This window comes from Rhyacophila brunnea, unplaced genomic scaffold, assembly GCF_057557595.1.
Source record: "Rhyacophila brunnea isolate RB1 unplaced genomic scaffold, BYU_Rbru_1.0 scaffold_9, whole genome shotgun sequence".
NCBI classification, from domain to species: Eukaryota; Metazoa; Arthropoda; class Insecta; order Trichoptera; family Rhyacophilidae; genus Rhyacophila; species Rhyacophila brunnea.
In genome coordinates this window covers 31,052,596-31,077,266 of record NW_028233361.1, presented here as the reverse complement: position 1 = coordinate 31,077,266, position 24,671 = coordinate 31,052,596, and the positions used below count along the sequence as shown (strand labels likewise).

At 34.6% G+C, this 24,671-nt stretch overlaps 1 protein-coding gene across 1 annotated transcript; it reads left to right on the top strand.

Annotated features, from left to right (window-relative positions):
- Positions 1 to 4,006: 4,006 nt before the first annotated feature.
- On the top strand, positions 4,007 to 22,889 carry LOC147063504 (armadillo repeat-containing protein 8-like). The gene is made up of 14 exons (XM_085960007.1): positions 4,007 to 4,221; positions 4,308 to 4,521; positions 6,549 to 6,755; positions 8,600 to 8,837; positions 11,367 to 11,501; positions 12,149 to 12,251; positions 13,205 to 13,420; positions 15,063 to 15,134; positions 15,226 to 15,361; positions 15,728 to 15,819; positions 19,123 to 19,302; positions 19,436 to 19,582; positions 20,860 to 21,026; positions 22,490 to 22,889. The coding sequence occupies exons 1-14, from the start codon at positions 4,186 to 4,188 to the stop codon at positions 22,527 to 22,529; spliced, it is 1,983 nt and encodes a 660-aa protein (XP_085816133.1). The 5' UTR covers positions 4,007 to 4,185; the 3' UTR covers positions 22,530 to 22,889.
- The last annotated feature ends 1,782 nt before the right edge of the window (positions 22,890 to 24,671 follow it).

The following is a 24,671-nucleotide window of genomic DNA, read 5'->3' as shown; positions in this document are numbered from 1 at the left end:
GCGAGTATTTTATTTTGTAAAAAAATAACTTTTCGTTTTTTGTACCGAAAAAAGACCAATGTCCAATCTGTTCACGACATGCTATTGCTCATCAAAACACAAACGGCGGCTGCATATACATAGCGGGTGGAGATGGAGAAAGTCGAATCATTGCTCATCAAAACACAATTGAAGCGTACAATAAACATTGAAAGAAAACAACAATGTCAAATAGCAAACCAAATTGACAAAGGACGCTCACTTAAGGCGCGTTGACACGGTCCAAGTACGATCCAAGTAGACTTCGATAGTAATAATTAGTATGAAGATGTCTCATCCAAGTGACAGCTCCATACTATTTATTCCTATCCAAGTTAACTTGGATGAGTAGGACGCGGTCCAAGTAGCTTGGATAGGAATGATTAGTATGAAGATGTCTCATACGAGTGCACTTGGATAGGAATAAATAGTATGAAGCTGTCACTTGGATGGTACTTGGATCGTGTCAACGCGGCTTTACTGATGAATCATTTGAAACAGCGACTTTTGATTTGCAGAAAGTGCTACAATTACCATCATCGGACGTATCTAATTTTTACTATACCAGAAAACAATTGTGTTTATAATTATTTAACAATTTATGTAGGAGATGGTGTCAACTCATATTGGTATTGTTGGAATGAATTAAATGGTAAACGTGGAAGTTCGTAAGTTGGCACTGTCTTATGACTTCAAAATAATAGGAGTGATTAAAAAGCTTCTAGTCAACCGAAGAATCTTTGTAACACTGGACGGAAAACGCAGCCATTGGAGACGACAACAGAACGGCCTTCCACAAGGTAGCGTCTTGGCACCCATACTGTACAACGTTTGATAAGGCAATCGGGGTCAACACAAAACATTTCCTCTATGGAGATGATCTAGCCGTGTTAAGCCGAAGCTATAGCTTCGAAGTGATTGAGAAACGGATTAAAGATACATTAAGCGAGTTAAATACATACCTACTACGACCTCGATCAACTTAGGCCAATTCAAGGTAAAACACAGGTAGCAGCGTTCCATCTCCGAAACAAGGACTTAGGGAACTTGCTTGATGTCGTTTGGAATGGGGTGCATTTAGAACCCACAAACAGTCAAAAATACCTAAGAATAACCTTAGATCGGACGCTGTCCTATAAGCTACTACCTATACCTAAGTATAATTAATACTAAAATGAAGAAAGCGGCAAGGAACAGTATCTTGAGAAAGCTAAGCGGCAATTCATGGGGAGCTCAACCACATACACTCAGGGTCTCAACCCTTGCACTATGCACCCTGGTGGCCGAGTATGCCTGTCCGGTATGGCACAAGTCTGCGCACACGCAGACATGTGGACACTGCTCTTAACGAAAGCTGCCGGATCGTGACGGGGTGCCTGAAACCCATGCCTGTCACCAAAGTTCACGTGCTTTTCACCCCTCCTTCAATCCGACGCCAAGCTGCAGCCCGAGTTGAAAAGGCAGCTCTATAGAGAGACCCGGAACACGTCATACATGGGTATCAAATGTACAAAACAAGGCTAAAATCCAGAAAAAGCTTTAAGGCGACAACTGTACCTTTAACCATTCCACCCGAAGAAGACAGACTATCCGCATGGGAGACGAACCTAGCCTCTGAGGGTCTCGAAAACTGTATAAAGCCAGCAGAGCAGCTCCCACCCGTAGCCAGTCTTGGGTACCGTACATGGAAAGCCCTAAATATACTGAGAACCATGGTAGGCTGCACCCGAGACAACATGGTGAAGTGGGGGTTTTCTGATGACCAAACTGTGAGTGCGGTGAAATGCAAAGCGTGGAATACCTATTTTCATGCAAAGCTTGCCCAGTAAGCTGCAACATCGATAAGATCCTACAAGCCGAGGAAAATGGTGTTGACTTGGCTAACTTCTGAAGCGACACATTGTAGCTATTGAAGACCCAACACGAAGAAGAGAAGTTCAAAATTAATAAATAATAGGAACTTGGATAAAAATGGAGAGCAATTAGTAATGTGGCTCTCGAGTGTATTATTATTGTGAAATAATAATTATTAACATCAGTGTATGTTTCATTGTTTTACGTTTTAATTGCTACTAATTCCTATGTTGGTTAAAATAAAACTTTATTTAAATATTTCATTTATTATATTGTTATTAAAAAGAATCTAAAACAATAAAAAATATTGCAGAAACCCTTGACAAAATATTGAAATACTATCACTTTACTAACAAACATGTGTGTGGAAAAACTCATTATGTACAAAAACTCTTTTTTTAAATGTTCCCAATATTTTTTACAGAATCTGATTATCTTCAATATTGTATTCTCTGATTTTTTGTACATTTTATACAAATAAAAGAAAAAACATTAATTTGAAAATGGATTTGTTATTGCAAAAAATATGTTCAAATCTCAGAACTTCAAAATGTGATATAATGAGTTTTACCTTCAAACCAGCGATATTAGGTATTTAAAAGCCGAATACCTACTTACCAAACGAAAGTAATAATGCTGATGGCATGTATTTTTTTCAATAGTAATTTTTGTTGTAATATTATAATGTTATTAATTGTCACGCTACACAAAACATAGTACCAAAGCTTCATTGCTTTCAGCTTTTAAATTCATGTTGTGTTATTTTGGAATGACCGAGGTAAACATAATTAGTTTGAGCCCCCAATCCATTGCCAAGCGATTCAGATGACTTGCGACACCGCTAGTCTAAATAAAACGCATGTAGTCAGGGAATACAAAATGAATGGGAACTGGCTTACCCTGTTGTGTGGAGCGGATGTGCGGAGCGGATCTCGAGTATGGATAAACATGGGATAATCTTAAACATGTGATAGAGTATGTTATTTTCAATAGATACGTCTGTACAATATTATACAAGTGTGTAATGTAAACATGTAACGTGCATCAAATATTGAGTGCACATCGGCAACCTTTGTTACATTCGGGTTTTTCAGTTTGACCGCGATAAAATACCCTGGTTCAAAATATTGGTCCACGGCGATGGCTTTTACATTTATATTTATAAATCTGTTCTGCGCATGTAACTAATTTCATATGTGAAACAGAGGACCCTTCTCGCTCCAATTTAAACACGTAGGCCTTATTTCTATAGAAGGATGTTTTCAACATCTTTGATTGGCAGCCTTTTACATAATATGTAAGGCGCATTGTTTTCCGTCAAAAATTGTGCCGTTACCGAGAAAAAGGTTGCCGACTTCTGCTAGCATGCTGGTCTAGTAAAAGTCTGAACATTACACTTTAAAATTAAATAATCTGTTATAAAATAAAACAATTGTTATTTAAAGAAAAGTAAAGATAACACCGCATGGTGACAGGCTGTATTTTACAGACAGAATACCGGTTCAGTCGATATTGCAAACAGTGATGGCTACACATACATCACATGAGAAGCTCAAGAGGCTGGCTAGTTTAGAGAGACAAAATCATAAAGCAACCTTTAGTCACACCCAGGAAATTCAGAAATAGTGGGAACTGAAATACCTAACGGGTAAGGCGATAGCAGGTTACCGACTCGAGTAAGGAAGAATCCGGGTTAAGCTTACACACGTGTCAAGAATACGTAGTATGTCGAATACTGAAAACTGCTCTCGGTTTATGCATTTACGCTCATTTAATGTTGGTGTATTACACACACTATTGCACATGCATAATGCCTGTTCATTTTCGTAGGACACTCACACATTCAAAAACCCTGCATCAAAATGCGGTCTATCGGAATTCTATTTATTATCTGTTCTGCGGTCACACCGCACGAATTGCGGGAGCGGTGCTCCTTTTTGCAAACACACAACAAGAAATCGCAGTGCAAATTTACGAAGCAATAGTCAAGGGGAGCCTTGTCGATCGTGACGTCACACGAAGTATGTACATACATCTGTTTGCATTTGTGGTAAAGTGACGCAAAATCTTACCCTTAGCATTTAAACACCATGTATACGTTATATGTTGCCATACGAAATAAATAATAATTATTGAAAGTTCACCGCTTTGAACGAAACGTATAGAAGCAGAAGCGCACGGTGCCAACTGCGTCACATTTCAGGCTTCTGCCAATATTGGGAAAAATCAAAAAGTCCTTCCAGACTCTCCCGTCAGCCCTAGGCGCTTAACTACGCGATATTTTAAATACTTTGGTGAATTTATAACTGTCCCATGATATCACTAATGCAACCATTTGCAGGTTTCATGGTAAGTAATGAAATGTACCATCAGAATTATATGTCATCTCAATTTATGTGAAAACTAATATAACCTTAAACTTTCTGAACCGGCAGGATATTGAGAGTTCCCGCTCTTACATCGATGAAATTTACTCTTCTGATCTGGAAAAATGTTCACAAGCTCTGATTGCTTTGAAGAATTCCGTAATTGGAAGTAACAGACAAAAAGGATCAGTGATCCAACAAGGAATTGTTCCACGCTTACTTCAGCTTCTGTCAGATACAACTGTTGATGTCTCTATTCGACTGGAATCCGCTGTTACTATAGGTAAATAACTGCAATTCTGTCTGCCAAAAACACTAATCATTCTTATTACAAGTGACAGTTGTCATGTCTCTTGGTAATACTTTCGTTAAATCACGTATTAAGTATCTGTCAAACGTATTTCCGAATTACAAGGACACTCATGTTGGCATATTCCGGTAATGCTTTCCTTGATTTTAAGTTTTGTTCTGTCATTTTAAAAGTGTCTGTAATTTGCATACATTATGTCAAATGTTACAGTTTGGTAAATATTAGAAAGTTTGCATTTCACACCTAATAAATGTTTTATGTAAGACTGATATTCACAGCAAATCACTGTATAAATTATGAAATAATATACTTAACTATGAAAACAGTTCACCTAGATAACAATTAGTGGTTACCTGCATAAAAACAGTGCAACATCCTGAAATTGTAGTTCAAATTATGTTAATTGTTTTTTTCATTAGTGCAAATGTTTATTATCTTATTAGCTTGTCAAATACATAATATAATCTGATAAAAAATGTTGAATTGTGCAAAAATTGTTTTTTATATACCTACGTAGGTAGTATGTTTAATATTCTTTCTTCTTTATTAATTATTTATGTCGAATGAACTTCGAATATATATTTGTACCTAGTTAAAAAAAAAAATTGTATTCAATCACATTGTATACACTAAACCATTTCACAGAAAAAATGCTCGCATTCATACAAAATTTTGTCACTACTTTTGTATGCAGTAAATCTTTGGCAGCATTTGTATGTCTTGTGTGATACTACTAGTTGGATAATCCAATTGATGTGACAAATGGGAAGATGTAGGACAAAACTAACTATAAACACACCACAATAGCGTGAAGCTAGATAATTTTGCGAAGAATAAGACACAGTCGGAGATGCCCAGAGCGAGAGAAAATTATGCAATATTTTAATATTAATCGCATTATCGTTTATCTTCTGTGCACTAAAAGAAAAAGTCGCATCTGTGCAAGTTCAAGGCCAAATCGGTACACTATAGTTTCTACATCGAAATAGTATTTACTTGGTAAAACTCCATTCTACAACAATATAACTTAACGCTTTCGCTGCTGAATAGATAATGAGATTTTAATTGCCCCCTTTAAAATGCACGTTAATTACATCGATTGGCCGCCTGGTCATTACGCACCGTGTGCGTCTTCCGCGTCCAAAGTATTAATTATATTAAATTTCACAAATTTGCTTTTAGTCGATAGCTATTTCACTTGCCACACCATTATTGACACGAAAAATTAATAATTTGTTAATGCATTGTGCATAGTATATAACGAGATATTATTATTGATTTAAAAAATAATAAAACAATTTTTATTTTTAGTCTTGATAATTGTATGAAAACTAGTTATTGATTAATACAATACTTAGTCATGAACATTTTTTCCCTTGGCCTTGCAATCCGCTGAGGATTTTGACCGTCTCACAGGGAGGTTTCTAAACAGATTGTTATTATGAGAAATGCTTGTTATCCATTCATTGAATCAATTAGACCTATGCTCTGAATCACACATTAAAAAAAATAAACAGATTTTATAGATACGGGATTTAACTTGAAATCAACAGTTTCGGAACCGAACAATTTGTGAAATTTAGTATAGGTACTTAAAATACAGAAAAACCTTTTTTTTTTTTTTTTTTGACCATGTCCGATCCTGATAGGATCATATGGGCCTCCACAGAGTGGAGGTTTGTATTGACAGATTTTGTTTTTTACGAGAAATGGATGTCAGCCACTTGCTCAACCTATTAGGTCCATACCCTGACACACACAAATTGAAAAACAATATGTGTACTTGCCAGACCCAGGATTCGAACCTGGCATTGATGACAGTGAATTTTTAGAATGTGATGAAATTTTATTAAAAATATTTTTTCTATTATCCGGATTATCTTCATCTTCAATAATAATTAGTCTGGATAATCAGAATTCTACTGTGTATTTAAATATCTGTGGTGATAAAATTTATGATGCAATGCACGAGTTAACAGAGGCATGTTATTTGAATTCAGGATCACTAGCCAAAGGTACCGCTGAGCATGTGAGTGCTTTGGTGGAGGCGGGGGTGGTGGGGGAACTGGTGGAAGTTCTGCGGCCGGCCGCGAACGATGCTCGCCTCACGGAAGCCGTCCTCTGCGCCCTTCGCTCCATCTTCATGCACCCGCCTGCTCCCTCCAGCCTAATTCACCGAGATCCACAGCTGCTCGCACATCTATTGAGTATGACACTTCTTATTTTATCATAATATATCATAATTAGAAACATATCGACTGTAGAAAAGAAAAAGGGCGTAACACTCATTTTTTTCAAAATATGTTTTATTGCATAAATAACGTTGCACATGACTAAATACCATAGGATTTAAGGTGCAAATGCCGACTTATCTAAACTTAGCTAGCAATTAAAAAAAAGAAGGAATTAACGTGGGAAAAACGACTTAACCATCATTTGTGTTGGTTTTTTTTTTTAAATTAACTATAATTAATGCGGCTTGCGTTGGACTATCACGCCGTGGGTCCCAGGTTCGAATCCTGGGTCTGGAAAGTACACATTGTTTTTCAATTTGTGTGTGAGTATGGTATGGACCTAATAGGTTGAGCAAGTGGCTGACATCCATTTCTCGTAAAAAACAAAATTTGTTAATACAAACCTCTGTGGAGGCCCATATGATCCTATTAGGATTGGACATGTTTGAAAAAACACAAGGATATAACCAATTGTGCCTCCTGTAAAATTTGATTTGTGTGGATTGTGCCCTTTTTCCTTTCCAAAGTCGATATAATAATATATTATATTAGATGAAATTTTAGAAGAAAAAAAAAATTGGGGGGACTTATACCAACATACATCGCAATCCAAGCATTGTAATTTACCAATTAATCATCACACTGAAATTTCGTAACAATATGCAATGTATTTTGTAATTTTGAATCAATTTAGCTAGCGTTACCTTAACTCACCTCGATACATAGATAGTGTCTATTTCTCTATCTTTAGTTCTATTTTTGAAGAAAAGACTTCGACAAGAGTAGAACCAAAATAAATTATCTCCGAAAATAGACTGAAGTCACCCATGTTTTTTAATTTTCTTCTGGAAACTAAGACTGGAGACTTGGCTGCTGAAGGAATCAAACTGATCTGAAAGCATCTTTTGAAGAAAATTTGTCAAGCTTAGATCACTTGACCACGCTTTCATTACGCAATTATGTTTCATTATTTTAATTTTCTGTGTTTAGTGCGAATGTTATTACAGTTGATGTTAATAAATAATTTTATGATTTTAGCATTAGGGCATTATCTTATTTACATCTTTTTTATGGTGATTCATAAGTAGATATATAGATACGAGGGTTGTCCAATAATTAAAGACCTTTATTCATTTTTGGCGACACGGATGTTATTTCTCAAAAGATGGCAGCACCGGCGTGTTGCTTTGACTTCTTCTCCAGAACGAGTGGTGAGCCGCAATTTTTATCCCAGACATCAGTAAGTGTACCATACAAACAATTTTGTAGAAAAAATTGGGGTATGCAAAGGTGTGGTCGTTGGGTGCCCATAATGCTAACGGAAGCTCACAAACAAAATCATGTGAAAAGCGCTTAAGTGTTTTTGAACTTTTTGGACTCAAATGAGATGTCCTCCGTCATCCTGCTCATAGCCCGCCCAGACCTGGCGCCAAATTTTTCTATCTTTTTCTTCACATGAAGCAGCATTTGGTCGGAAAACGCTTCGAGACCGACGAGGATGTGGATGAAGAGGTGAAAACATTTTTGAGGACGGCGGCGGGGGAGTTCTACGACAAGGGAATCAACTGTGCCATGGCTCACCAAGTGCATCAATCGCAACGGGGACGACGTCCGTATTTAAAATAACAAAGTTCTTTAATTATTGGACAACCCTCGTACACAAAAGAATGCAAATTTATCACTGCATCTTGAAAGAAGGGAGATTTCCACGGTTGAGTAATATTATTCTGAAAATGGGGCAGTGGGCCAAGTAAGTTCGGGAATTCAATTATAATTGACACATAAAATCTGTTAACATTCAGTATGTCATGTTTCAGGCGTAGCACAGACCGGCACAGTGGTTGGGAAGTCATGCGTGGCACGCTTGCTGTCAGTATGGTGTGCGGGGGTGCGTGAGCAGGAGGCCTTGGCAGAGGGCGGGGGGTGTGAGGCCGTGGCTGCCCTGCTCGCCCCCCGCTGTCCCTCCACCTCCCCACTCCTGCCCCCTGCCCTTGACTGGCTGGCTGCCATGTGCTTCGAGAACTCCCGCGTCGCCCACCAAGCCGCCCGAGCTAGGTGAGCTTATTGCATTATTGTTGCTTGTTGAATTTTTTCATCTCCATTAATAAAGCAACCATAGTAAAAAACAGACCGTATTCATAAAACAATTGCGCAATGTGTCATCTACTGATTGGATTTTAGCACAAAATAATATAGAGTTATTAATATAAAATTGTTTTTAAGGATGTTTTTGGTATTCCGATGGGATCCTGGCATGATTACAATAGTAACAAGACTGAAGAGCAAGTCTTACTGGCATTATGTCCTTGATGGCCATTTAGAAGAAGAAGTTGCATGTCGATCTTGGAGTTCATATAGAAGAACAGAAAATGTGCGCAGGCGGCTGATTTTGGCATAACAAATGATAACAGTGAGCACACAACACTGCATAGGTCGGAAAAAAACTTTACTCGTGGTGCGTCCACTGGCTTGTTGATCGTATGCTACACAAGACATAAGCAACATGAGGTATACACTACTATAAACACCTATAGTTGGTTCGCTTACACCAGAAGTCTAATTTTTGAACGAAGCAATATCATAAAATATGAGAATTGCTTGACAACGTGAAATAGCTTGGAAAGTAAGCATACTGCTTCGAACTGTGTCCGAAAATGCAATGGAAATGTTGGGCGTTCATTTATGGTCGCGTAACAGTTTTCATTATATTTTAGTCTATGGACTTCATGACAGCCAAAAACAGTTCAAGATAACATGTAAAAAAACAACCTAAAATATGGTAATGACATTATCACATTTTTAGTAACCGTGATAGTAGCATTAATAAAATGACTTATTCTTGAAGTACGTAGCTAAATTATCATGAAAGAAACTACAATCAATTATTAATTACCTTATAGGCAACGTTCCCTCTTTTTCTATTGTGTGTGCGGATCATCAACGCATCTGAGCAATGGCGTGCTTCCCCGGTGCGGTGAATTTACACGCCCCCCCCAAAAAACACATACAATTTTTCATTATAACTTATATTTTAAGGTATTTATTAATGTCAGTGATTTTATATAATAATAACACTAACAACGATGTATTCTTTGATAAAATATATTAAATACTAAACTTGCAGAATTCCGTAATTCGTCAAAAAAATCTTTTACTGCATTAATGCATTCGACAAATTCGAACGCATAATTTTTACATCGCCAGTTTTCGGGAATATCTGTGTATTTAGATACATGATTATGAATATCTTGTACAGAAAGCATAGAAGCATTTATTTTTATAACCAATAGTACATTATCAATGAACACTTTGACTAGATCACATTGAAATTTTTTGCGCTCAGCGATCTCAATCCTATTCTTTCGTTCTTCGGGTGTTTCTGTCATTATTTTGAAAAGTCCTCCTCTTTTCAAATTTTTCAGTTTCGTAACACCATCCCGGTGTACTTTTTGACTTAAATGCCTTTTTAAAAGATACAACCTCCATTCAATCCACTTCTTTCCAGACGTGAATTATTCTTCTTGCATATTTGCTGCGAAGCATATGATGCATTTGACAATCATCTGTTTCCGAATAAACAAATATATCACCAATTCTTACTTTCTGCGAATGCATTGAAGACGGCATTCTGTTTTGACGATTCCAAAGAGCCATTCCAATTTAAATCTATCGCAGGATTTCTTAATGATCGCATTTGAAATATCACATCCACTTCTTTTCGACATTTTTAGGGGATAAGTTTTCTATACCTAATTAATTAGTACAATTGTACTATATGTAACTGTGCTAGCAATCGTATTATTCACTTGAATTGTTTGGTTTATTTTACAATATTGTTGTGTGAGGACTGTGCGGGGGATGAAAACATGTGTGCGCGCGCACACCTACCAAAGGGAACATTGCTTATAAGTATGTACTTGAGTAATATTGATATTACAATAATTGTAAATACGAGAATGTAAACAGACTCCCGATGTATCTTACAAACCTAATATTAATGAACTATGTATTTACCTATATTACAAAATAACAATTAATACTCTTAATAAGAATTTAAATACAAAATGACACTTCCAACAATAATATTTAAAAGCCAAAAAACAATAAATAACAGAGCCTTTCGACGTTTAATTTGTTTTCTATTTGTCAAAATTTAAACGGACGACTGCGCCTCTAGCGCCGAAGCATGTGAAACTCAAAAGCGTCTGCCACTTTCAGATGCATCTGTCAAAATCGAAGCAGAAATAAAATTTATCACATAAAATCGAAGCAGACCATTTCAATAGCTTCGATACTGCTTTGTACAAAAATTGCCCTTCAGGAACCATGGGAATGGATGTGAGACAAACTTGTATCGCATGCCAGACCATCTCACTAGTATCGGAGAAGTCGGAAGTGTATGATATTTTGTGACTAATTTTTAGTCTCATATTCTAATTGTAATTTTTAGTCTCACCTAGTTCATCTAAAAATAAAACATAATTTATATGTGTAGATGGGTATTCAATAAATTTTTAAATTTTCATGTACTCAAAACTATTACATACCATATTATTAATTTGATGATGGCAACTTTTCTTGCAGGCATGGTGACAAAACGATCCCTGAACTTCTGGCAGTTCTCCTTTCCCGAGACAAACCGCTGGCGGTGGCGATGGGTGCTGCACGATGTATCACCTTCATGCACAGAGCCGGAGCACTGCCGCCTGACGACAATAGGTAATTGTTACATTCTCAGTACATTGTCCATCTTAGGCGTGTATTGAAAATTTATTTTTACTGTTCAATTAATTTACTAGCAAACAAATATTATCACATGTCAATTGGGTGTTTAATTTAATTAATGTATTTTGTAAAAAACAATTACAAATTATTTATACATACATTCAATTAAACATACAATAGACAACTTTCAAAGTAAAAAAGAAAATGCACATAATAAAGGAAAATAAGAGAAACCAAAAATACCATGAGTAGAGGAAGTGTGCTAAATGGACTCTTATTTTGAGAAATTATTCAACAAATTTCATCTGAATATGCCTCTATGTAAATGGATATAATTATCCAAGTCAATTTGGTTGAATATAGGATGTCATATAAATACTGGGATCGGTATCATATTGAAAGATAGTATCAGTACATTTTGGAAGAAAACTTTTGTTATCAAAGTATAGTATTGAAAGAAAGTAGATTTGAACACATATATTTATTTTCTCTTTCCGGGTGAGTAAGCTATCAACGCAAGTTTATAATAAATGTCAGTATAATTTTATACAGCTTCTTGCTGTGAAGTAATTATCTGCAAAGTAACTTGAAAAGAGAAGTGAAAGTGTTCAGTGATTTATGTTACATCTTATTTTTTACAGAGTGGTTTTTGGAGCGTTACCCTGTTTAGCACGGCTTTGCACAAAAGATATGCCCGATGACATAAGAGCGACGGCTGCAGAAACATTAGCATATTTGGCTGAGGTAATTCTATTTCAAATGTCTTGCCGATTAAATAATTTAGTCTCAATCTCAATTACTTGACCGATTCACTCTCTTCAATGTTACAGTGACTGAATTTCCTTGTTAGAAAATGTGTGTATGTAAATTTACTTCAAAAACATGTTAATTTATTTTATAATAATAAGGAATGCCCACTACAGTAAAACTCCGTTAATACAAACACAGTTAATTTGAAATTCAACGTAAATCAAAAAGTTTTACTTTTTTGGCATACATTTTATATTATTTTGTAATTCAAGTTTTTTTTTTATTTTCTGTCCTGTCGATTTTGAATTAACGGGGTGGGGTTTTACTGAATTCAACAGTTTCTTGCATCTTTAAAAATATGTTGAATATATGGAAAAGTAACTTGATTTATCGTTTTATTTAGAATTACATAATGAAATTATGATATCCTAGATTTGTAATAATTATGTTTGGCAAAAAAAAATGCTTACTGGGACTTATCCTGATATCTTGCCGAGCCAATCCGCCCACGGTATTGTGAATATCTAATCAAATTAACATTCCGCGAGTGGAGAACTACAAGGTTCTAAGTGTTTGTTCGTGACGAAACAAAGGTAACAATGAGGCAGTTTAGAATACTACTTTATTGTTGAGTTTGCTTCGTCAAGGATGACCACTTTGAACCTTGTAGTTTTACGCTTGCGATTTGCCTCATGTACATTAAATCATAAACATGAATTAATTCAAATGAAGTCTAAAATGTATGTGCAGTGAAAATGAAAATAATGTATCAAAGATTTAACTACATATGTAACCCAGTTCTAATCAAATACATATACATATTATGTAACTTCCATTGATAATAAAATATGTAATAACATCTACATCTTTGTTTTATAGATTTACTAAGAATATTAATTCTTAATTGATTTTTGAAGAAAAATTTAACTTAAAATTTCTTTTAAAAGGTTGACACATCACTACAAAGGCTAGCAGCGATTTCAAATCATCTAATAAGTGCTCTTGCAGAACTGGTCTCATGTCAGTCTCCGGCTTCAAAACAGGGTGCGTTCAAATGTTTCGCTTCCCTGGGTGCCAACGATGAAGACATCCGCAAAAGGATTATCGAAATCGACGGACTGATGGTGCAGGTTGTTGCCGGTATGGCCAACACAGAACCTGAGGTAAATAAACTGATATTTTACCAATGTAATAATCTTGTACATTCCGATGATTATTTCTTGTCTCAATTTACAGTTACACCTTATACTCACATGACTATAATGCTGCGATTACATTATGATCACGTCACATGCTGGCACGGCACAAAATTTAGTCTTATTGTTTCGTCATTCCGCAGAATATTTTGAATGAGCACTATCTCTATTAATGTAATTATGGAAAGTGCCAACTCTAATTTATCAATATTTTGAATTATTATTCATTATTCATGGTGGTAATTTAAAATTATTTTAACAGTTTCTATGTGTGTATGTTAAAATTACTTACGATATTGCATCCATAGATATCATTTTGAACAGAACCCAACCGCAGACCATAGATAATAGACGTAAGCACCAAATATAGATAACTCTCGATTTTGACGTGAGTCGAAAATGTGTAGGCCTGTAGAAAATATAAAAAGTTTACTGACTAGTGCGGTTCATGATGATGCGCGATAAGCGTGAGGTGACCTCATTGTTCTGGCAATGTTCGTTTAAAGGTTCAAAATATGCTACTGGATGGGAACATCAGTCTGATAACATTTTAAATAATAAGAAAAATGACACACATCTTTCCCATAGCAGCTTACTGTGACAGCACATAACATGATGATAATGTATTTGATGCATAACTGTTCGTGTAGCAGCTACATTAATGAGCAGCATAACTCACAGTAGAATAGTACCAGTCTGCAGTCATCTGTGAGGGTTCGAATCCCGCATCTGGCTAAAATGACATGTTCGTCCAAGGGTTGTGGTGTTTTTGGTGGCCTCGGAAACATTAGAGATGTGTTGTGGGGGACCAATTGCTCCACTTATGAGTAAAAATAGTATTTTGCCTTTTACACGTACTTGTAGTAAATATGAGAGATTCTATTTTATCCAAAGATGTTGAGAAACTCTTCTTTTATAGAGATGTAGTCTAAATGTATGAAGTTGAAGCCGGACAAAGGACCTCTGGTCTACTGATTAAGTTAGCTACATGTGACTTCGTATTGCAGGTTTATTTGAAGAGAACTTCTACTATGACATTCCATTATAATTTCAGATTCACCCAATTGGATTATGTACATACTTGATTCTATCTGCATAATATGGTATTGCCAAAATAAACCTTGAACACTTGAATTCATAGGATTGGATAGTATATAATTAAATTCAACTTTAATTTGACATTTCACACATTTCACGTATTGCCTGGTCAAAGTGCACATTTGAATTCAAAATTTTGCTATAAATACCTGTGGAAAGATACTCCCATATCAATTTTATGTAGGCAGCTAAAAGTAATACATTCTCCATTATTCATTTTTAGATGAATAATCATATAAAACACCGACTGATGCGCACTTCGGTTATGTAAACAAAGCAACAGACTTCAAACCAAAACACGAATCACTATTTTATTTTTGAAGTGCCAATAGAAGAAGAAAATAATGAACTTGTTACCATTGCAGCCACACATATTCATTCGATTCGAAAATGGAATTGTCCATAAGATTCCTAATATGAAATATAGAGTTCAAATTCTTGGGCACTAACCCACTGATATTATGTTGAATATGTCAGACAGATTTTAATTCTTATTTGTTCATAATTTTAGGTTCGTTTGGCTGCTGTTCGATGTCTTCACTCCCTTTCAAGATCTGTACAACAACTGAGAACAACATTTCAGGTATGCATGTTTTTCAGATGCCTGATGTAAATATTTCACTCTCATACTGTCACATTACTTTGTTATTAATTTTATTCATTTGGCTTTATAGGACCATTCTGTGTGGAGACCTTTAATGTCACTATTGAACGCATCCCCCGGCGCAGAATTATTGACAGTCGGTTCATCGACATTATGCAATCTTTTATTAGAATTCTCACCCGCAAAGGAACCGATGCTTGACCAAGGTTGGTACATTTCTAAATAATATGTATAAATATAAATTGTTGACATGAATGTCTTGACTATTGCCTTGTTATAATTGATAAAATATAAATTACATTTTTTTTTTTAAAACCATGTCCGATCCTAATAAGATCATATGGGCCTTAACAGATTTTGTTTTTACGAGAAATGGATGTTAGCCACTTGCTCAACCTATTACGTCCATACTCTGACTCATACACAAATTGAAAAACAATATGTGTACTTGCCAGAACCAGGATTCGAACCTCGACGTCATAGGCCAAAGGTTAAGCCGCGCAGTCATCCAGGCCATATTTATTAAGTTATGAAGTTGTTTTCGAATAATAAATTATTTCTTTTTAATGAAGGTGCTGTTGACATGTTATGTGGTTTGACGCGGCGACCTGAACCGGCTTTACGATTAAATGGTATCTGGGCGCTAATGAACATGGCTTTCCAGGTTTGTATTCAAATTGTAGTTAATCGATATGGCTTGATTATGTAATTCTAATATGGATCGAATTTACACATTGTGAAAATATTTGCGAATCTATCATTGTTAGACTTTAAAATTATTTCCATCTTAGGAACCGTTTTTACTATATATTATGTAGGTACATACTGTTATTTGGTAAAACTTTTCGAAAAATCTATACAACATTCACGGGTAGTATAGATGTTGTACATACCTAGAATGTTTGAGAAAACTGATTTTGTTAGATTTGAGTCGAAGCTGAATTGGACATATGAGGCGTCTAATTCCAAAAAGCAATAAGTCCACATTTGGTCAAAATCGAGAAAAAAATACGCACGTATTCTTTGTATAATTTTACTCAATATGTATTGATCTATAAATTCCAAAACACGACATAACCCTTCGAAAAAAAATATTTTAAGTCTCGATTCATTACAAAAAGTGCCAAGTCCGTGTTTCATATTATTTAAAGCTTGGTTGATTTTGCGCGTGTTTAAGTCAATCAATAAGGGAACGTTTAATATTGAAAAGGGCGTCTCAAATGCTGTAGCATCTGGTAAACTCATGACAGTGCCACGGAAATATGTGCTTTATGCGGAGTAAATTAAATAATGAAGTACAAATAGCGCTACGTCCAATTTTATTTTGCCTATATTTATTACATTTAAGAGTTTATCGGCTGAAACAAATTGCTATTTGGTTCTTATTTCGACATAGAATACAACGGAAAAAATAATCTCACGTTAAAACAAATAATTGAAGCTTGAAACATGAAAACGTTGTTTCCCGAAAATATTGAATTGTGGACTTGTCGCTTTTTGTAATTAGACGCTTCATATATATAATGTTATGTATTCAAATAAGACAATATGATTTTGTGGATTGAGGTCTTATTGGAAGAGATATACAGTAAAACCTCGTTAGTAAGAACACTGATAATTCGAAATTTGCCGTAATTCGAAATTTTCCTGAAATAAAAGTCCATTGAACATTATTTTCATATAAAACCATACCTTTAATTCGAATATCGTAATTCGAAATAATTTCAGAGTCCTGGCATATAAAAATATTCAATAAATCGTAATAAAGTACACTATTTCATGAGCCGGTCATTGAAAATTGTGACAGACTTGTCATAAAACATAAAAAATTACTTATTTTATGAAGGTAATAAATATAATCCTGACATTTTATGACCCAATTCGGTAGGTACATCTATGGTCGGAAACGAAATTAATGAATATGAAAATTTTTTTTTTTTTCAAAATTTTTATATTTTTCCCCCATACACTTCATATTTTGTAATTCGAATTTTTTTTCGATGTTCAGTCTTATGGAATTCGTATTAACGAGGTTTTACTTTAATATTAATAATAGAATGTGACCATTGATATACTACTGGATGAATCATATGCTTCTTAACCCTTTATAGGGCAAAGGCCGAAAACGGTTTATTTATCGACCACCTCATTTATGAACTATAAGTCATACACTAAGTATGGAAATATCAACCTTAGTGCGTCAAGACGTTGTCGAGAACGTTCTCTGGCTATGAAAATAAACCATCTAATATGAAGTGTACGTCAATCGCTCGCAAAACACTATTTCGACGATTGGTCGATGTATCAGCCATTGCGCGTTTGCGGTCGCGACTCGACGAATTCGCGAGTGACACTTGACTTTGCAAGTCATTTTGTTCCCATTTATATTATGTGTTATGAAAAAAGTTATGTACATAAGTATTTAATATGTATTTATTTATCGATTTACATTATATTTTTTACAAATATATTGTGATAGAGTACTTGTTTCATCATTCTATTGCCAAGCGGGAAGTACATAACCTCAAATTTGCAATTCGCACGGCTGACTTCTAGAATTATTTTAAAAATAAAAAAAGCGGCTTAGGCAGCTTTGTATAGTTATGTTTTATTGTGAATATAGTATACTATCATAGATATATTTTAGTTTTACTCAAAATATTTGGGATCGGAAAAGTTTTTAAAATATCCGCAAAGAAATGGTGTTTTTTTGTTAGTTGTGACATCAATTGAATGCTAAAGTACGAAATTACTATCAATATCGCAACTTTCATGGGTTTATATTGTATTATATTTGACTGTAGAAGTAACATCATCATCAGCTGGGTCTATCCACTGCTGGATGAAGGCCTCCCCCATCATACTCTACTTTTCTCGGTCATTTCGTAATATGGTGATGTAGTAGATCGGTAGGTACTGTTACGATAATATTTTTTATTTTTGTTGCAGTTCATGAGTAAATCTAAGAAAAAGAGCTGTCGATGTGCTTATTGTAGTATGGCTAGAGAGCCAAAAAGCATATCTTATTTTTGTAAGCAATGTAACGTACCGCTTTGCATACTATGTTTTGAAAAGTATTACGTAAATGGGTGTAAAAAAATAATTTTAACTTTTCTTAAGATTAGATAAATAATATGTACAACAGTACAACCATTATTTATTTGTTTTATTTGAAAAAAATATATCAAAAATTCAAAAAAAAAACACCTGAATGGGCACTGGTTGATAAAAAAACCATCATAAATTATAGTTTTTCCAAATTTCTGATAGATATTTTTTATTTTTATATTGAAATTGTCTTAAGATATTAAATATCTGATGCAAAATGATAGAGATCGGTTTGAAATGAAGAAAAAAATGCTTTGCCCTATAAAGGGTTAAAATGACGCCCGATTTTCAGCGAGTCGGCCTTTGTTAAAACTTACTGAGTAAGCCCGGTCTAGCTTGCATCTTACTCTAACTAATAGTCAGCGCATGACGACTTGCTCTGTCTGTTTTGCGTTGCAGCCACCCTTATGCCGGGTCCACACCGAAAACAAGTCGCGCGACAACTCGTTAAATTTTACGATAAGCATGATAATTATCGTAAAATTTCTTAAGCAATTATGATAATTATCGTAAAATTTAACGAGTTGTCGCGCGACTTGTTGCCGGTGTGGCCGCACTTTTAGGTTCACTATTCCAAGAACGCAAATTTAGTTTTACAGCCAGGGCAATACGGGTGAAATTCGGGAATCCATGTTAACGGTCTTAACGCATTATACCTACAAGGAAATATTATAAGACGATATTCGTTATATCTTTTGTGGTACATTTTTAAAATGAAACTTGTATGGGAACTGCTCATCTAGTAGTATATCAATGAATGTGACAAACTTAGGAACATGGTGTTTTTCTCGTCATTATTTGAATATTGTCACGATTCTTCCTAAACGTATCATACTTTACCATATAATTTTTTGTTTAGGCCGAGCAAAGAGTAAAAACCAGCATCCTGTCATGCCTCGGAACAGAACAAATGTTCAGATTACTTGGAGACACGGACACCCGCATAATCATGAAAACCCTGGGACTTTTAAGAAACCTGCTAAGTACGCGGCAACATATCGATACAATTATGAACGATTATTCATCGCAAGTAATGCAGGTGAGTTGTCATAAACATATTATTTATTATTTGGAAAAGGATGACACATTATTGACGACTTTGTTCCGTAAAACAATATTGTATCAATTATTAAATCGTGTCAATTACATACTAAAATTGAATTCATTTTCAGGCGGTTATAGTTGTTTTAGAAGGAAACTATCCTGCCGAAGTGAAGGAGCAGGCTCTTTGTATTTTGGGAAATATCGGAGATGGAGAGAGGGCGAAATCTCATATCATGGCAAATGAAGATGTGCTCACCAAACTGGTGGATTATTTGGTAATATTTTTTTGTGTTAATTTTAGCTTCTACTACAAATATTTGCATTTTCACACTGGTGTAATCATATTTAGATGTCAAGGTGTTGTTGGTTTTGCAACAATCATTCAATCATCACTGGATCTATGACTTATCCATATTCTATTAAAAATTTTCTTAAATGTGACTCACCGTGAACAAACAGTCCAGTTATTTTTCAATGGTAAGTGGTAACTGGAAATGACAGTTCGCATTTCAAACAATAATTTCGTTTGCCGCCAGTCAAACTTTCTTTTCAATTACTTAGGCGATTACAGTAAAACCTCGTTAATAAGAACACGGATAATTCGAACTTCGCCGTAATTCGAAATTTTCGCGAAAAAAAAGTCCCTTGAACATTATTTTCATATAAAACCATACCTTTAATTCGAAATTATTTCAAAGTCCTGGCATATAACAATATTCAATAAATCGTAATAAAGTACACTATTTCATGAGCCAGTCATTGAAAATTGTGACAGACTTTTCTTAAAACATCATAAATTACTTATTTTAAGGTAATAAAAATAATCCTGACATTTTATAACCCATTAACACACACAGAACCAGAAATTTGGTAGGCATATCTATGATCGTAAACAATATTAATGAATATCAAAATTTTAATATTTTTCCCCCATACATTTCATAATTCGTAATTCGATTTTTTTTTCCGATTTTCGGTCTCGTGGAATTCGTATTAACGAGGTTTTATTGTAAATGTTTCTTAACTATAATGGCCTTAATGATAAAACACTAAAAAGTCAACTTGTTAATTACATTACTGCAGTATCTAAAGCCACGTGTATGCGATATCCACTTATGTGCTGATGGGTCGTGACGATTTGAAGTTACCATCCTACCAGTGGTTTCACCCGCAGGTTGGGAGTTTTTCAGGGATTAACGAGGTACAGTGCAGTAATGGGTGGGGTAAGCGGACTTCAGAATTAGCTGTGGTCATTTTGGAGTACATGACAAATTATATCTGGTGATTGTTCAGTGTGCAGATGTCCCATACAAACAGTATGGGTATAATACAGTCTACAGCGTGTCGTTATCATCGATAGCTATGGTTAGTGGTTACGTTCGCGTGTAATGTAAGGTTTCTGTAAATCACAGTTAGCAAATAAAAAAGTTAATAGGTACACTCTTTTTGTCTAATAAGATTTTTTTCTGTTGAATAATAACTACTGATTGATCTTATCATGTATAACTTAAAGATGCAGATTTCCATGTTAATGCTGTTATTGATGAAACAGGTACATCCTGAATCGAAACTCCAAGAAGCCGCTTTATTTGCAATTGGCAACCTGGTGTGGCGGGGTGAGGTGGGAGCCGCGGAACGACAGACTCGCCTTGCGCAACTCGGAGCCCTTTCTACTCTACGACAACTCGTCTCCACCGCTGACCCTGTCCTCCTCGACAAGTTAGTTGCAAATTATAACCGCTATTTTCTTCCCATTCTTGCGATACATTATGCTGTATCCACCTCTTGCTGAGACTTTACCTGATAATATGTATTTTGTAAATGAGAGGGGCCGAGCGCCTACTGCGCTCACACGCTTGGGTAGTCTCACTGAGAGAGGGTATGACATAGGTAATGTAGTTATTTGTCGTATTTGTGATTATCATTGAAATAATACATCTGTTTTTAAATATCATTACATATGTGACAAGAAAACATGGGTAACTGACAGAGACTAACTGCCGTATTCATATACATTTGAACCGCGTTCAATGTAGTAAGCCGTTTATCGGCCGATTAAGGAAACTATAAAAAATGCATACGTCACGAGATGCGCACAGGAATGCGCACCAAACTTAAAATGGCGGCGATCTGCGCGAGCTGTCAGTGTCACTTTAATACACAATGACTTCATCACAAGCGTTTAGTAGGAGGCTTGAAACCTTCGTAGGTTTTATAAATTATTGCGAAAATGTGTGTGAAACAGAAAGGAGGAGACGCTTGCGACTGCAAAAAAGATACATCAGAGATATGGACATTTGTTATTCCTTGGCTTCGCCTATTGAATTCGACTGTTATCCTAGCCCAGGCGGCACGTTTTCGCGCGTTGCTGAACGCATTTGTTATCCGCGAATTTATTATCAATGTTTCCCTATCGGCACAGCTAACTAATAGTTCCTTTTCATCTTGCGTGAAGTTAACTGCCCGTCGTCGTTGTGCCACAATAGGATTCATGATGATGCTAAAAAATGAAAATGAAAATGATGCTAAGCTTGTAAAAATGATCGAGATCGTGGGTCAGTGGAGGTGTGTTTGTAAATATTGACAATGATCCGTGACGCTGTATTGCCATATTATGGAAATATTTACTGGGTATACTTTGATCATTTCGTGCATTATGAAGTATAAAATAAATATGATTTTATAACAAATAAATTATTTAAAGTTCATGATAATTATTTATTTATAATTATTAAATTTATATGGTACCCCGTTTGCACATTTTTACACCGATTCACAATTTCAAAATTTTAAATTAATTTTCGGGAAATTTAAATTTAAAATTAGGTAACATTACCCATGGCATGACGCGTATTACGTCGGCGACGTGACGTCACTATTTGTCAGATACATTTAGGTTTATGCATGCAAATTTGCAGTAAATAGCTTGAATGCAGTTTGCTGTTATATGCATACGCCTGTTACAAATTAGAAGGAGACATGAACTTATATTATATACATGCAACTCTTTAGGGTGATTCCATGTTTTATTGCGGCTGAGTTGGTAGCCGTAGAATAATTAATATTCTGTATGTAATTTTAGTGCCTTTTTTATTGTTTCCTTGTTAATAATTATTATATTAGTAATTATAATATTATGTATGAATATTGTTTGCCTAAGCTGTTATTTGTTTTTGTTACAGAGTCAAAACAGCGCTTTCACAGTTCAGTGATCATGAATAAAAAGCTCTCATTTTTGTCTGTTCTTCTGCGAATGAGATCACTTTGGATTCTGTTACGTTGTGTGTAAATATTTATAGAACACATCCTTTTTGATGTCAGACTGACTTAGTACATTATTACACGAGATACTCTACTTTTGTAAATTAGCAAAAATATTACTATAGGTAAAATATACAAATCCGATTAAATAATTATGTAAGTATATCAATTGAAAAATAAAGTTACTTACTATAATAATTAATAGACCTATGCACAGCTTTAAAGCTTGTACTTATTGTTTAGTTGAAAATAAAATCAATTTACAAAAATTAAAGAAATTTTAATACGTATTCTACTGGAGAAATTTGGAAATCTTTAGACAAAAAAATGTATAGACTTGTTTTCAATTTAAATCATTTATTTGTGAAATAACATTTCAATAATTGAACACAAAATTATACAATATGTATTTAGCCAATGTTATAAATATATTTGGTTATTGTACCACCTTGACCTTGACTAGTTTGGTTAACTAATTATATATACTTATAGTAATTTTGCAATTCTGTCCTTTCGTTCAATTAAGTGTGTATAAAAATGTTCTAGTAGATATTAAGTGTGTATAATGAAAATAATATATGTATTATCTTAAATTAAATATAACTAATTACAAAATGAACATAAAGCGTTTTTATTCAACGAAATATATATTTTTTGCCAAACTAACATAATCAGATCGATATGAAAAATAAAAATACTTTTATGGCTGATCCATCAGTCTGTTATTCAATTTATGAACAGTATTAATGATTGTTACACATTTATTACATATATTATGTAATGTCATTCCGTCAAGGATTAAAGATATAAGAAATTAATCAATAAAATTATTACATAACTTCGTTGAAACTAGAAAATTGTGTAACTCCGTTTTGATCGAAAATTGACTTTGAATGCCATCTAGTGGCCGTTGATAATATCTATCTGTCTTGCAAATTTTGTAATTCCGGAAAAATTGTTTCATTGTTAAATCATGGATGATTTCACTCCAAAACCATACATTTGTATAGGAAACCATAATGTTTTTTGTCTCTCCTGTAAAGTAGTGTTTTTGGAGTTACACAATTTTCTAGTTTCAACGACGATAAACATCTTTTGTTTATAATTTTGGTCACGAATTTTTTGGGTTAAACGCTAATGGATTAAGAAAAATATATTCTTCAAAATAGGCTATGGTCACTAAATGGGATAAAATACAGATCCTGGACGATCAAAGAGTAATGACTCAAACAATTTTCTTGCCGATAGCGATAGTGACTTGTCCTTAAAGGGCACAGTATAATTTAATTAAATAATCACTTAATAATTATTGTATTCCGTCCAATGATTTAACAATAAACAAAATTAGTTATATAATTACTATCTAATCACAATAAAATACTATACAAATTCAATTTTAACAATGTATTTTTAATATAATGAATAAATATTTAGATACGTCATATATGTAATCATTGAATTATAATATTCAGGCTAATATAAAGCAACATAAACAGCGCCTTTACACGTGCATGGATTTACTGGCAGCAATAGTGTGTATTTTAAACTATTGTGACAACTGTCTGAGCATAAAAGTCCTGACTGTCTCTCCAATCTCATTCCTCAAGAGTGAGCGAGACACGATGTTGTCATTTTATGGTACTATTTGACAAGTAGTGAAAATCGATCGTAGTTTGTTTTTTTTGTCGGCAGGTTCGTCACTATCGTTTTGGTGCACAGGCGCAGATCTAAAAATTCAGATGCTTTAGAAATTTTTTGATTCATGCATGCAATCTTGCAACTTCAGGATAATACATGTTTATGCGTACATTTTCTTGTTATGGCCGCGAAAATACAAACTGTCATCAGTAAATCCATGCAGGTGTAAACGGGGTATAAATGTATTTGCGTAATTAAGTACAGACAAGAAAACATATTTTTGATATATTTGGGATTGTTTGGCATGTCATGTATTAAATATAAATATTTGGTAGGATACTAAATCAAAAGTATGGAAAATACATACGAGGTTATATCGGTGGGTAATCCGTAAATAACTAACTCAGATCTTAAAATATGTAACTTAACTTGGTTTTTGGTTGACTTGTCTCAATAAAAGATCTC

Excerpts from the sequence above, each read along its gene's own strand:
- LOC147063504 (XM_085960007.1), top strand. The coding sequence starts at position 4,186 with ATGATATCACTAATGCAACCATTTGCAGGTTTCATG. Across the intron at positions 8,838-11,366 it reads CACCAAGCCGCCCGAGCTAG|GCATGGTGACAAAACGATCC; the intron begins GTGAGCTTATTG and ends CTTTTCTTGCAG. Across the intron at positions 19,583-20,859 it reads CCAAACTGGTGGATTATTTG|GTACATCCTGAATCGAAACT; the intron begins GTAATATTTTTT and ends TTGATGAAACAG.